This window comes from Corvus cornix, chromosome 7 (assembly GCF_000738735.6).
Source record: "Corvus cornix cornix isolate S_Up_H32 chromosome 7, ASM73873v5, whole genome shotgun sequence".
Lineage (NCBI taxonomy): Eukaryota > Metazoa > Chordata > Aves > Passeriformes > Corvidae > Corvus > Corvus cornix.
The window spans coordinates 20,305,587-20,319,234 of NC_046337.1; the positions used below are offsets into that span (position 1 = coordinate 20,305,587).

The window sequence follows — 13,648 nt, forward strand, 5'->3', positions numbered from 1 at the left end:
ATTACCTGTTGGTAATCCCTGTCCTACAATTTTCAAGTACTAAGCACCCACACTTAATCATCACAGCTCTGTCAAATGTCTTCAACCACCAGCAGCCAAAGATTAAATATCTGCTTCTTCAGAGGAAACCATGTTTCTAAATCGCAGTGATCACCTCCATATTTATTTATTTATAAATATATATATATATACACATATAAAGAAAGAGATAAAGAAATAAATAACACACACACTCTTATTTTACTTGCTAAGTTATTCTTCTAATGTTTGGGAATACCAGCATCACAGTACTGGACAAACACCTTTGTTTGTAATCCATGTTAATATTTTTAGTCCTAGTTGTCTCTCCAAATTGGCTTTATAAGACAGCATTTACGAAATTTGAACAATGATCCAAAGTCTAAACAGCAAAATCAAACCAGGCCTTACCAGTAAGTTCCTGCTCCCTGTGAAGTTAAATCCATTCCATCCACCCCATAGCTATCATCATCCATTATTTTGGACAGACCAAAATCAGTAATTTTTATTTCTCCACATGCTGTTCCATCTACAAGAAGGATATTACCTATTCAGAGAAGAAAAAAAAAAGAAAATTACTTTAAAAAAAGCTAACAGAATTCATGATTTTCAAAACCAGGTTCAATTTTCAAGAACATCTAACTTCATGAGGGGTGACAATTTTATAGAACCAAAATCATAAAACAGTCTGGGTTAAAAGGGACCCATGACCAAACCCACAACCTTGGTGTTATTACCACCATGCTTAAACCAACAGAGATACATTTACATCATCTTTACATCCTCAAGTCTAGAGTAACTTGACTATGACAAGTTTCTGTGCAGTTTCAGGAACTCTCACAGCTACCATCATGATCTGAAATGGCTCTCTCAGCTGGGAGCTGGCTGGTCAGCAAAGAAACACCAACATGGAGAGAGGAAACACCAGAATGCAGCAGTATACTAGTTACAATGAAGTTTCATTATTTTTCTGGCAGAAAAAATCCTACACTACAGTTTTCATGGTTTGCATATGCCACAAAATTGTGCCAAGAAATTGCTGAAATCCTACAAATCTTACTCCATGTGTTAAAGTTGTACAATAATTTCTTGATATAAAAATGATTTGATGAAGTTCCTCTGAGAACAAAAACTAATGAGACTAAGAATACATTCTGTACAATTTCATAAGACAAGAGAAACCTATATGAATAGTTTATTACAGAGTGGAAAGCAAACAGCCTAGCACCAAGAATTACTTTATAAAACCCACACTTGGAGTGTAGCAGATTAAAGCACATGAAGAATACAAGCATCATTCATGCAAGGTGGTAAAACAAAGGACGTGGAATAAAGACAAATATTGTTTCTAAAAATATTTATTATTCATTATAAAGAAAACTCTCTGTAAAGTCCTGTTTTGGAGTGCTTATGCTGAGATGCTGAAAGTGATTGATTACATATTTACAGGTTAAAAAAAACATATGGGAAAAATTATTTAGACATAGGCATTCCACAATTACCAGAAAACACTGAGTCTACTAATGATCTTATCTGTTTATACTGCTAACTACCAATGCATGTACCTATTAGCTATATGATTTTTTCCTACAAATTCAAATCAAAATAATGCAAAATAGAAAAGTTGTAACAAAGATTTTCCACAGAAAAGGCAGATGATTCTGGCAATGGAATTCCAAAGGAAAGTACATACTTTTTCCAGTTGTTTACAATAATCCTAACACACAGAAGATAATTCTGGCATTTTCAGGCACGAATTACAAACAAAATAAAGGATAAAAAATAAATTACATTTTCAGTCGTAACATTTCTCACTTACCTGGTTTAAGATCATAGTGTATAATAGGGGGCTTGATCTCATTGAGATACCGTAGTGCATTTACTATTTGCATTACAATGGACCTAGCTTCTTTCTCTGACATCAACTTATGTTGCTTGAGATAGAAATCCAAGTCATTGCCTTCACAGTATTCTAACACCGTGCAAAACCTAGGGTAGAATTTAGAGAGGCAAAATTAAAGAATGTATCATACTGCACAAGCAGAAACACACTACAACCTAGTTTCATTCTGACAAGTTTTAAGAATGGCTTGCTTGAATATCAAACTAAATGAACGAAATAGTTAATAGAACACATGGTGGAACTATTAGCTTATGAAAACTGACATAAATTAGAACATTCATACTCACTAAAAGAGAGACTGCATCCATATTGATCAGACATTTTAAAAAGCCTCTTTATTTACAGTAGACACATTTCTCAAAATCAAAATACCTTAACTATCCCTTAAGATGCGACACAATTTCATGCAAAGAGGTGCAGCCCAGTCACCAGGGGCTACACCTAGGCTAGTAATGCTCCTGCTGTCATTTAGTCTTGGAAACTTGTCTAAGGTATGGCAGCCTTTTGACGCTAGTCAGGCTTTGCAAAACACTCTCTTCATCACCTTATAGAAGGCCTGTAATATTTAGCAGACAGAATTCTGCAACTAGTGTGGGGTTTTTTAAAATGTTTTGGCTGAAAGCAAGAACATACATTATTTTCGTTCAAATACTCTTCATTTCTATTTATCTACTATACAGCACTAAAATCCTTGCCAAGTTCTACTTACGTATCTGTATCCAGGGAGAAGTAGTCATATAGTTTAACTATCCGGGGGTGATCCAGTTCTTTGTGTATTCTATACTCTCTGCAGGCATGTCTAAAAGAAGATGGATACGTTAACCTTCTACAGTCAACAAAATGCTATTAAGCTTAACATATGAAGCGTAAGTCATTAATATTTACTTGTGGTAGTTTTCTTTCTTTTCATCCCTCCAGCTTTTGTTAAGCTGGTGAATTTTCACAGCAGCATATCTTTGTTCATAAAGATCAAAAGCCTAAAAAAGAAATGCATGAATATGGGAAAGTTATAACCAAAGGTGATAAAAATAACACCCAATAAAGTGAAAAAAAGAAGCTGGCATGTAATTCACAAGTCTATTGACAAGGCTCCTGTCATGCTACCTCCCCTCCACAGGTTAATCGAAGTTTGATCTACCCATTGCAATCCTTCTACTTAATTAGATCCACTTTTGTCCCCCAAAATTAAATGTACATGGCTCAAAAATCAGATTTATCAGACTCAACAAACTCTACCTTGTATACTTCACTGAAGCCACCTCGGCCAAGTAAATGGAGTAACAAATACCGTTCATTCAACGTGGGGTGATCTTTAAATCTTGAAAGGAAAAAAAGTTTATTCTGTTTAACGTATACAAGTAGCATCTAAAATGTAAATCTCTTAGTATTACTCATCCAATGGAGTTTTCTTTTTAGAAACAACATATAGTATGCTGAACAACATTACACCACAAGAGATCTTATGGCATAGCTGTACAACATGACCAATTTTAGTAACTTTTGACTGTTTACAAATACTACCACAACACTGTCATCAAAACAGTCAATCCTGGCAAACATTTAGTTATTTTTCTCTATTTTTTTTGAGGATAAGAAAAGCATGCTTAAATTTAAACATGTGGTACATGCGTCTCTCTTTGTTGTGCCAAATTTTAGAGAAGTCTCACAATTCATCTTTCTGGATCAAACAACAAGGACATTCTTCTAATTCACACAAAACATGACCAGATATGTTGTATATTACTGCCTCTTTTTAACAAAATGGATTTTATATAACACTAAGTTAAAACAAATAGAAAGAAAACACACGAAATAACTATCTGTGCTTACTCTAAGCAAATGCAAAGCAAAAACACTTCTTCCTAATACAAAATGATGCTGCCAGACCAAGAAAAAGGACCATGCTCTCTTTCCTGAAATATACAGAAGACAAAATACATTCTTCCATACAATCAGAGGGAAGGGATGTGAATATTCATCACATTTTTAGTAAAATGACGAGACAGCTATATTCATGAATCTAAGGCAAGCTGCCACTTATATTCCATAGAAAACTTTAAAGAAGGGTTCAGGGCCAGTCTGCCAATAGCTCATCCCATCCTTCCATATTCTCTAGAGTTCTGGAAGTATGGTCATAGGTAGTCAAGTATTTAAGAGCAGATGCCTATTTCTTGCTTGCTAAGCCCCTTTTAGAAATAAAACTTTCTTTTTCATTCACTAAGAAGATACATATTTCAATGCTAAATATTTTTTAAAGAAACCATAAACAGTAATTAATACATTCAGTGTAAAACAAATAACAAATTTAGAGGCAAAATCATTAGGCAGTTGATGTCATGTGACCAGTAGCCCAATTCTTGAAAACTACACTCAACAAATTTAGATTCGTATTTTTCACGTGTGTACCTCCAGTAGGGCCAACCTTGTGAATCTTACCACCTTCCCTCTTCACTGCTTTTGCTACCCTGTGTGGCTCTCCATGGCTCAGAACCTGCACCCCAACATCACATGGGCTCCAAAGCCAGACAAGGAAGCCCTAACCTGCACTCTCAACTTGTCCCATTATTCCAGTGCAGTTGTAGACATACAAGTTTACCCATGGGTAGATGGACTTGTTGCTAGAAAATGGATTTGCTTTACACCACAGCTGGAAGCGGAAATCCCAACAGGATTTGAGTCAGAATGCAACAGCTGCTTTGCCTGAGAATCCCCTCCCTTACCAAACAGCTACATTGCCAGGACATGCTAGGAAAGATAGCAGGGGCTACAGACCTAAATCACTTCTCCATTGCTTTTCTCTTCTACATGATGACTATAAGCTGTGGCTTGGCCACTTGGTAAATACTTGTCTAAACTACCACAAAAACATGAATACAGTTTAAAGCTTTTCATTCTGTACCATAAAATGTGTCAGCATTGACTGCAGACAATGAGTAGTGAAGCTGCACTATTCTGCTTGTCCATGTCCTGTAACTGTTTTCAATTGTGACTGTAATTTGGGCATTCTTTGCCCCACATATGTAGGATTTTCACAGTCAAAGCCTGTCAATTTTTTGTGCCATTTATTCCTTATTGTTGAAGGATCCTTTTTTAAAAAAAAATCTAAACCTGTTCTAATGCAAACAACTGAAGATTAGAAAAGATTGTCATTTAACCTGCTTGTTTATTTGTTGTAGGACATTTATTTTAAAATAATATTATATTTTTTAATTTTAAAACATATTATATATTTTTAAAAAGAAAATACTCTGCCATCAGTATGTAAGTATCAACACCCATTATTCTTCATATCCAAACCACGACACTAATTTAGATATCAATTAGCACTAAAACTACATGGTAACAAAAAATTTCTGTATTACTGCATGGTAGGTACCATCAGAACAGTTAGGCACAATTTCACATATTTTTCTTTTAATGTTTAAAACCCTTAGTAGTGTATGCATAATTCTATTGTATCTAAAAAGTAAAAAATAAAGTCCTGAAGGCTTAAGACTACTGTTTCATGAACATTTCCTAGTGCAGAAAGCGAGAAGTCCAGTCCCACCATGTCCTTTCCCCCTGGCTCATTCCACCCTTGCACTGCCCTCTCCCCTCATGGCAGAATAGACATTTTTGCAGCTGGGGCAAAGAACTAGACCAGGAAATTGATTCTGGATTAAAATTAATCCAGAAAAATAAACCACAGTAGCTGGTTTTAATTTGGATCAATTTCCAGCAACAGTTCAGGAAAGAAATGCAAGCATGTGAAAGAAAACAGGGCTAAGTAGCCAGGGAGAGGTAGAACCAGTTCCTTTCAAGCAACAGTGCCAGCTAGAAGCGTTGGTAAAACTGTAGTGTATTTGTCATCATGGAAAACAGATTTAGCTTTTAAAGTTATGTAATTACTACTTTCAAAACTACACAGTAACAGTTCATATTATTAGCAATTTAACATTGTGATACACTGCCATTCAAGGTGAAATACAAAGTAGCAACATAAGGCTTTTTCCTGCTAGGTACCTATACCTAGTAGGAATGAAACCACAGTGCTGCAAACACAAAACTAATTTTAAGTGCAGCACAAAATTGCTGCTGGTGCATCAAACCTCCCAGCCATTTTCTTGCATTATTGTCAGCTAAGTGAATTGCATTAAGTTGTCTCACAAGTATTTTTTTTAGCTTAGTAATATGGTCAAGCAAGTTTCAGCTCTTCACTATAAGCAGTGTAGGTATGTTATTTCTTGCATATTCAACAAAAAAATTAATCAATTTACCAAATTGTAAGAAACTTGTAAATAAATTGGTGTTTAAAATACATATATAAACATAGAGAACCAAAAAGAAATTATGAGCAAGTCTCTCTTCTGCAGGTAAAATGTGGTATTAGAGAATTGCTTTAAAAACAGACATGCAAAATTAAGACAGTAAAGACTCTTACTGTGAATTATCTTCATTATTTATTCTTTTCAGTTCTCTTATGTGAAGATTTCTAACTCTTTCCAAACGTTCAAGTTCTGCTTGTATTTCAGCTTCCTCCTGCAAATGAAAAGAAGGAAATATAAAAGCTCATTTACTTCCCATTTGAAAAGGGTATTTTTACCCCTGCATCAATACTAGTGGTGATGGAGGAACATTACATTACAAAACCCTGCTGAACTAGAAGAAAGCACTACTTTTCTGTTAAAGCCAGAAAAATTCAGAAGGATAAGGCAAAAGCCTGTTTCAAGAAATTTTTCTGTTCACGAACCCACAGGTAATGGGATGTTCATGGTTTTGTTCTGCACTGTAGGGATGCTATTTGAAATGAGAGGCAGCTGGGTTTTGTACCTCAGCCAAGGAGATAAATTATGTGGGAAGCGCTCTGAAATTGATGTACAAAAAAAGAAAAAACTGAGATATGGGCAATTATAGATTCTGTACAAACCAACAGATTATGAAAAGACATTTAAAATATTTTAAGGCTGAAGTGCAAATCAAGTAAAAGAATAAAAGAGCACATCATTACAGCAGAAACATTCTTAAGGTGCTGATACAAGCCACCAAAACCAATCTAATTTGAATAGATTTTTCCATTTGTGTCTTATTAAAATTACAAATGAAGAATGTGTATTGCATAAGATTTTAAGTGCAACTTCAAAAGAAGCGTGTCAGGTAGGAGCACATTCTTTAATTTCAGCGCTTAAATTTATCTCATCTTTATGCTATGCATTAGGAAACAATGAAATAATTATTTATTCAGGTCCTCTAAAATTGTGAAGAATTCATGATGCCTAATTTGTGGAAACCTATATATCTATACTCAAACTGAAACACATACTCATTGAAAGATACTCTAGACAGGGTTATATTATTTCAGAGTTAGTGCCTCTAGAGCTTGAAAATTTGAAGAAAGGGGAGACAAAATTAGTCCGTATCAGAAAGCTCATAATTATGGAATTATTTTAGCTAAAAAAGAAAAAGCAGGCCTGGCATCTGATACTTTTTTTTTTTTTAGTAGCAGCACCCCTCATCATCTCTTGTTATCTTGGCACAGCCTTTTGCACAGCCACATGGTATATCAAACTGGTATACTAATCAATCTTTTCTTGAAGAGAAAAAAAAAAAACAAACAGGAGAAAGAAAAGAAAAAAAGAAACTAGCATCATAAAAAAACACGTATTTGTTTTTTGAAAGAAGCTAGATCAGTTCTCCAGTTTATTCTCTGACTGTACAACCTAGTGGTGCTGGTAAAAGCAACAGGGCATCAAGCCATGGCACAAGGGGATGGAGGCAGAAGTCAGCAAGGTAGAGAGAAAATGCCATAAAGTTAGTATTTTCATAAACCTGTATCCTGAAACAACAACTGTATTTGTATGATCTAAAACACATATTAAATGACTACATATCCAATGAATGGAGGAGTCTGGACTAGATGATTTCAGTGGATATTCTGAACCATCCCCATAAGCTACGGAAGACTCTTCTCATCCCAAAACATGAGATGAACCTCCACCCAGAAAATGAAAATCAAATTCCTAGTAATTTAAAAGCTGGACTAAGTAGCACTAATCTGCGAGCAGACCTGGGTGGACCATTTATTCTTCCTAAAAGACAATGCCAAGAGTTGGGTTTTTTCCTGTTTATATAATATTAAACTCTTTTTTCTATATTTAGATGCATCCCTGCAGTTTTCTGTTAAATACCCTGAAATGATAGGCAGTTCCTCATAACCCAGTAGTCCTTTATAAAGAATTTTAGTCCTTCTGCCCTCACAAAAGGCCACACACTTATACACACAATTGTCGATGTTCTTCCCAAAGGCTAACAAAAAAAAAAATCATCAGTTATGCCTCTTTTGGACCTTTTTGTTCATATATTATGCAATTCAGTGGTTCTCAAAATGTGGTTCATAGGCCAATGTTAGTCCAAAGAGAATTGGCTGGTTGCATTGTTTCCAGCTGTTATTTAGGACACTCAGGCTGTGAATACCTTTAAGCAAGAATGAACCAGCTTAGCTGCCTCAGGTCACTGCTATATAAAAGGAAGTGAGAAAACAAGAGCCTCTCTCCAGGACCAAAGCAACTAGCTGGAAAAGAATTTCCTGGGTAGCAGTAGGAAAAGAAAACTGGTGGTGGCAGCATGTACAGGGCACCAAAAATAAGAACACCAGGAAAGCATCTCAAGAGTGAAAAGGAAGAGGAGCAGTCAGCAAAACAGCATATGCTGAAGGAAGGAAGAAAAAAAAAAAGTAAAAGGAGAAGCAGCACAGGGAAGAAATACAACCATGTAAAATGAAGGTAACAAAATTGGTTTTCCTAGTTAATGACAAAATTTGTATCAGACATAAGAATTATAATGTAAGAATGTATTTTTATTATTTTTTTCAGATATACTCAAATATGATTTGCTAAGAATAACATTTGTTTCCTCTCTGGCATTTAGTCAAGGAATTTCCTTCTTTTGCAAAGTACTCCAGCATTGATGCTCAAGGTGAAACCAAAATTCCAATATTAAATAACCATGTAACATAATTTCATCCATCATTTGAAATTTCCATTAGACTTCCATAAAGTTAAAGTATGGAAAAAACCCCTACAGAATTTCCCAATAGAATTTCATGTGAAGCTGGAGCTTCTAAACCATTAACAATGAAGAACTATGTTGGCAGTCTACTTCACTAGTGCCAGCAAATTATATGCAGATTTCCTACTACAGATTCAAGTACTTTCCTGTCATATTCTTTAGAAACAGCTGCAGCTTTCTCACGGGGCCCAGTTCAGATTATTATAGCAGGATTTATAACAGGTGGCTTGTACATTTGAAGGGAACAGGCCTGAAAAAGACTCTTGCAACATTTCAAGGGAAAAAACACTATGACCTGTTTTGACTCAACTTGGGAACTACTACTCAGTAGACAGAAGTACTTTTCTTTAAATTTTGTTGAGGTATTTCTGTCTGCATCAACTGCCATTCCTTTTTTATTTTTGAGGTTACTCCTCAAAATCTTTGCTTAAATGAGCAATAGTTTCTTCATGTAATAACTATCTCACTACACAGATTTATTAGAATAATAGGCTTCAAGCAAGAAGTTTTTTTCAAAAGTCAGAGACTAGAGTAAGATATCTGACTGCAAAATAATTTAAGACACAGAGAAAAGATTTTCCATAGAAGTAGGAAAATTATATTCTCTTGTGATAGGTAATACGCTGATAACAACTTAAGTGAATACTGCAGATGATGAAAATGTTATATTAATTCAGAAATGCAATGCTTGTGAATTGGACCTTTTTAAAGGCCAAAAAACAAACATAAAAAGCCCATACATCAAACTTGGTTGGCTCACTGAGCTCTCAGGAGAGAGCTCAGAAAGTAGAAGGGGAAGAGCAGGATTGATGGCATCATCACTGTTAGCACTCTTAGAAGGATTTAAGGAACTAGTACAGTGTTTCACTGGAGGAACTCACTACTGCTTCCCTGTAATCCCAGTGTTTATGGAAAGTTGCACAAACAGAAACAAAAGGAGCGCCACTACTAGGCATTAAGTAGTACAGCAATTTTAGTATTAGGTTTTTTAATCAGCTCTCAACAAGCTGTTTATTTTGATAGTACTCACTTTTATGGGTTTGGTTGTAATTGAAAAAACATACCTTTTTGAGATGTCCTAATCGAAGTTTGAAAATTTCTTCCTGTTCATGGTACTCTGCTAGAGTCAAACTGAAAAATGAAACAATCATGTAATTATAGCTTTTATACGGTGGCAAACAAAACAATAGCATTTTTACTTAAAAACTACAGTATATCCAGTATCTATTTACTGCCACTAGAAGTACATTTTTGAACCATCTGAACATTTTGGATTTGTCATTTCAGGGTCAAAACATACTTACAGAATAGCCTGTGTCTGGTATTCTGCAGTATTAACTGCCTCTCCCACAGAGCCATTTCTGTTCTTCCAGATAGCCTGTTAATTACCTAGTTGCATCTTGAATCGTATCACCATCCCAGTTCTTAGCTGATGCTACTCCACTGCTTGGTTCTCAACTCTAACGCATTCAGAAATTAGACAAGATTGATAACATGGGATTTCTGAGCTGTGATTTACAGAAGGGAGTGCAAACCATACATTTCAAGTTCACTAGCACTACATTTTGCATGAAACCACAAATTCACCTTTGAATTCACACGTGACTCTCTTGCTTGTTCTCTTTTCATCTTTGTTTTCTCAACAATTTCTGGCTACAAATAATTCAGTGGTCCCTCACTGTCTATAGACTTGCTTGGACATAAAGTCAGTTACCATCCAGAAAATCTAGACTGTTTGCACAGATTAGTAACAAAAAACCTGCAAACTGGCTGCATGCAGTATCCATCTGATAAACAAAAAAGACAAACCACCCAAAAAATAAACCCAAGACAATTAAGTTCCAGATAAGGAATCATGCACATATGAGGAAGAGAAATAGGGGATGGGGAAGGAGAAAGAGGTATGGCCTCCTTGAAAGGGTTCACACAAATCCCTACAAAAGAAATAAAAATTACACTTTTTATTGTTTTGCCTAGACCTAATACTTTCTTGCATGATACAAAGCTAAAATTCATAGTATAATACGTTCTCACAAAGTCCGTATTTCTGTGGGTTCAACTATCAGCTGGGAAGATAGAGTGGTTAGAAGGTGGTGGTTAGACCAAGGTGGTTAGAAGGCTATATATGCTGCTTATATTTCAAGTCTGAAGACTAGAATATCTTGAGAATCACCAGTAGTTTTTCCCAGAGGTGAGGGACACTAATTCAGATTTTTCTTACAACAAATGCCAAGCAATTTCAATAAGCCTTGCAGAAATCTAATAGACTGTAAGATTTCTTCCTCCCTTTTAAACTTCAAGTTCACCACACTTTTCAGAGTTCTAACACCTGTATTTTTATTGCATCTTAAAAGTTGTTGATAAAGGAGTGCATCTTTTTCAGATAAAATCTAGTGGTTCTGAAGCTTTCATAGAGCCCTTTCCATTCCTAAACACTGAATTTTCCGGCCCATTTTCTGATTTGACCAGGACAGAAAACTGATTCAACCAAATCTCAGTGAAATTACTGAGGGTTTTTTTGACCAGAGCACCTAAATTTTCAAGAAATTGGAAACAGCCTCACAAGACTATAGTTATTTTATCAGCCTTCTGGGTCTGTAACATATAGAAAACACTCAGGCGACAAAAGCACCCATCATCACATCCTGTCAGAATCTGAGAGGGAAGCAATCGCTTCTTTTAAGACATGTCATACAGAGTTACCCTGCATCTTTTTTTCCTTACTGGAATTCAGAGCACTCTTGTATTACAGTCAATAGACATCCCCAAACACTCTGAAGGCAATGGAGGGAGGAAATTTGCCTCTCCAAGAAAGGCAAAAGGTCTCTTACCCCCAGATTTTGGGGCCTAACATTTATATTCTTTTCCTAGTAGAATCTCCTCTGGGTTTAGACAATGTATGCTACATCTTAAAAGAAGAGGTATCAAAGCAAATGTGAAATGGGGTGTCTCAATAGCTAGGAAAGCTGGCAATGCACTTGGACTTTGTACAGTCCAAGCAACATCAAGAAATGTAAGAAACAAATGCTCCAATTCCAGCTGTAATACATCTGCTACCACTACCAAAGAGATCAACAAGACCATGCTAGACAACTCACAACAATATGCCTGATACTTTTTCAATACTTCTATTAAAACACAGAACTACTCTAATATGGATTAAGTTCTCAGTTAAAAAAAGACAGGATCAATGCCAATGTGTACAAGGTTGAATATTGTTTCCAGATTCTTGTCTACAGTAGAAATCACAGGTTTGTGCATTTCCAGAAATACAGATAGTAAAGTCTGTCTTTCTCAGGAAGAAGAGTAAGTATTTAGGTGGCTTTGCAAAGCTGAACCACCAGTAAAACACACTCAAAATATGAAGTTTATGACATGACCTACCAGAACTTTCAGTGAACACTGAGAGTCCTAAAACCACAGATCCCCTTAAAAACTAACATTATATAGAAAATCTGGTCCTTTTTATAAAACCCGAAGTGTCCACAAGGAGTTGTAACAAAGTGCCTAGACAGCTCTAGTAAGTATCGCCTTTCAAAAAGTCCTGAAATAGCCCTCTTGGGCACAGAGCACAACATGGACGTCATACTGAAAACATTAACATTCAAAGTCACTCTTTCCATGTTTCTGTGCTATAACCCAATAAATGATTGTTTTCCATTTTTCTATTTCCTTACAAATCTAACTCTATTAGAAGCACAGCATGTTTCACAGGAATCTAAAACTGTCATTACTGACCACCACATTTTGGAGGAAGGCATATAAAACACAGAGCTGTATACAGATATAGTCACTTTGGATTTTGTTCATTTACTTCTGAAAAACAAAACTTTACTCTCTCATACTTGGTAACACCTTTTTTTAGGAGATTATTAGTTTTTATCTAAAAATATAGTGTACTCTGTATTAAAACAGCACACACAAACAGCAGTAAGCCAATAACAGCGTGCATATTGTCTGTTTTCTGGCTGTAGGCCACCAGCCCACTGCACAGTCTGAAAACATCCTACCAGCCTAGAGACTGCTCCCCATCAGCCCACCACTTTCCACCTGCATCCACTCACCACCACACCTTTTGCAGGGTAGTGGCATGCTGGAGGCACCTTCTGAAAACAGAATTACAGAATCACACAATGTCTGGGTTGGAAGGGACCTTAAAGATCATCTAGCTCCAACCCTCCTGTCATGGGCAGGGATGCCACCTACTGATCTGGTTGCTCAGAGCACCACCAAAAGCACCTACTAGACACCATGGTTTCCTGCAGAAGGGGTTGCTCCTCCATCACCTGAGACACACAGGTCTCAGCAGACATGGAAGGAGAAAGGTTGAGGAGCACAGGGTAGGGACGTCAACCAGGAACAAAGCTGCTGCCATCTTAAGCTGGATAGTCAGGCCGGGTGGGGCTAATCTGAGGAGCACTGGGGAAGAAGGGCAGCTGGGAACAGGCTGCATGAATTAATGCGGCAACAGTCTGCTCCTGACTATGATCATCTCTGCACAAAATTACTGTACAATGAATGCTGTATTTTAACTGTCTGCAGCCAAATAAACTCTGAAACACATGCAAAGGATTCCTGAAATTCCCCAAAATGCGCTGGACATATTCTGTGCATGTAGCCTAATTCTCCTGTGACATGTAGGACCAGGATGTGCTACTTTTACCTATTGCTGGATAGCTTTCC

The 13,648-nt window shown here is 36.3% G+C and overlaps 1 protein-coding gene across 2 annotated transcripts in view; it reads right to left on the minus strand.

The window, feature by feature from the left end:
- The window catches only part of TLK1 (tousled like kinase 1), a 68,806-nt gene that overhangs the window by 7,273 nt on the left and 47,885 nt on the right, over window positions 1–13,648 (minus strand). For both annotated transcript variants that reach the window (XM_039554982.1, XM_039554981.1), the window contains exons 12-18: window positions 10,030–10,096; window positions 6,342–6,439; window positions 3,158–3,239; window positions 2,807–2,898; window positions 2,631–2,720; window positions 1,838–2,007; window positions 430–565 (exon numbers count right to left, since the gene is read on the minus strand). In XM_039554982.1, the coding sequence (XP_039410916.1) occupies window positions 430–565; window positions 1,838–2,007; window positions 2,631–2,720; window positions 2,807–2,898; window positions 3,158–3,239; window positions 6,342–6,439; window positions 10,030–10,096 (735 nt within the window). The remainder of the gene's footprint in view (window positions 1–429; window positions 566–1,837; window positions 2,008–2,630; window positions 2,721–2,806; window positions 2,899–3,157; window positions 3,240–6,341; window positions 6,440–10,029; window positions 10,097–13,648) is intronic.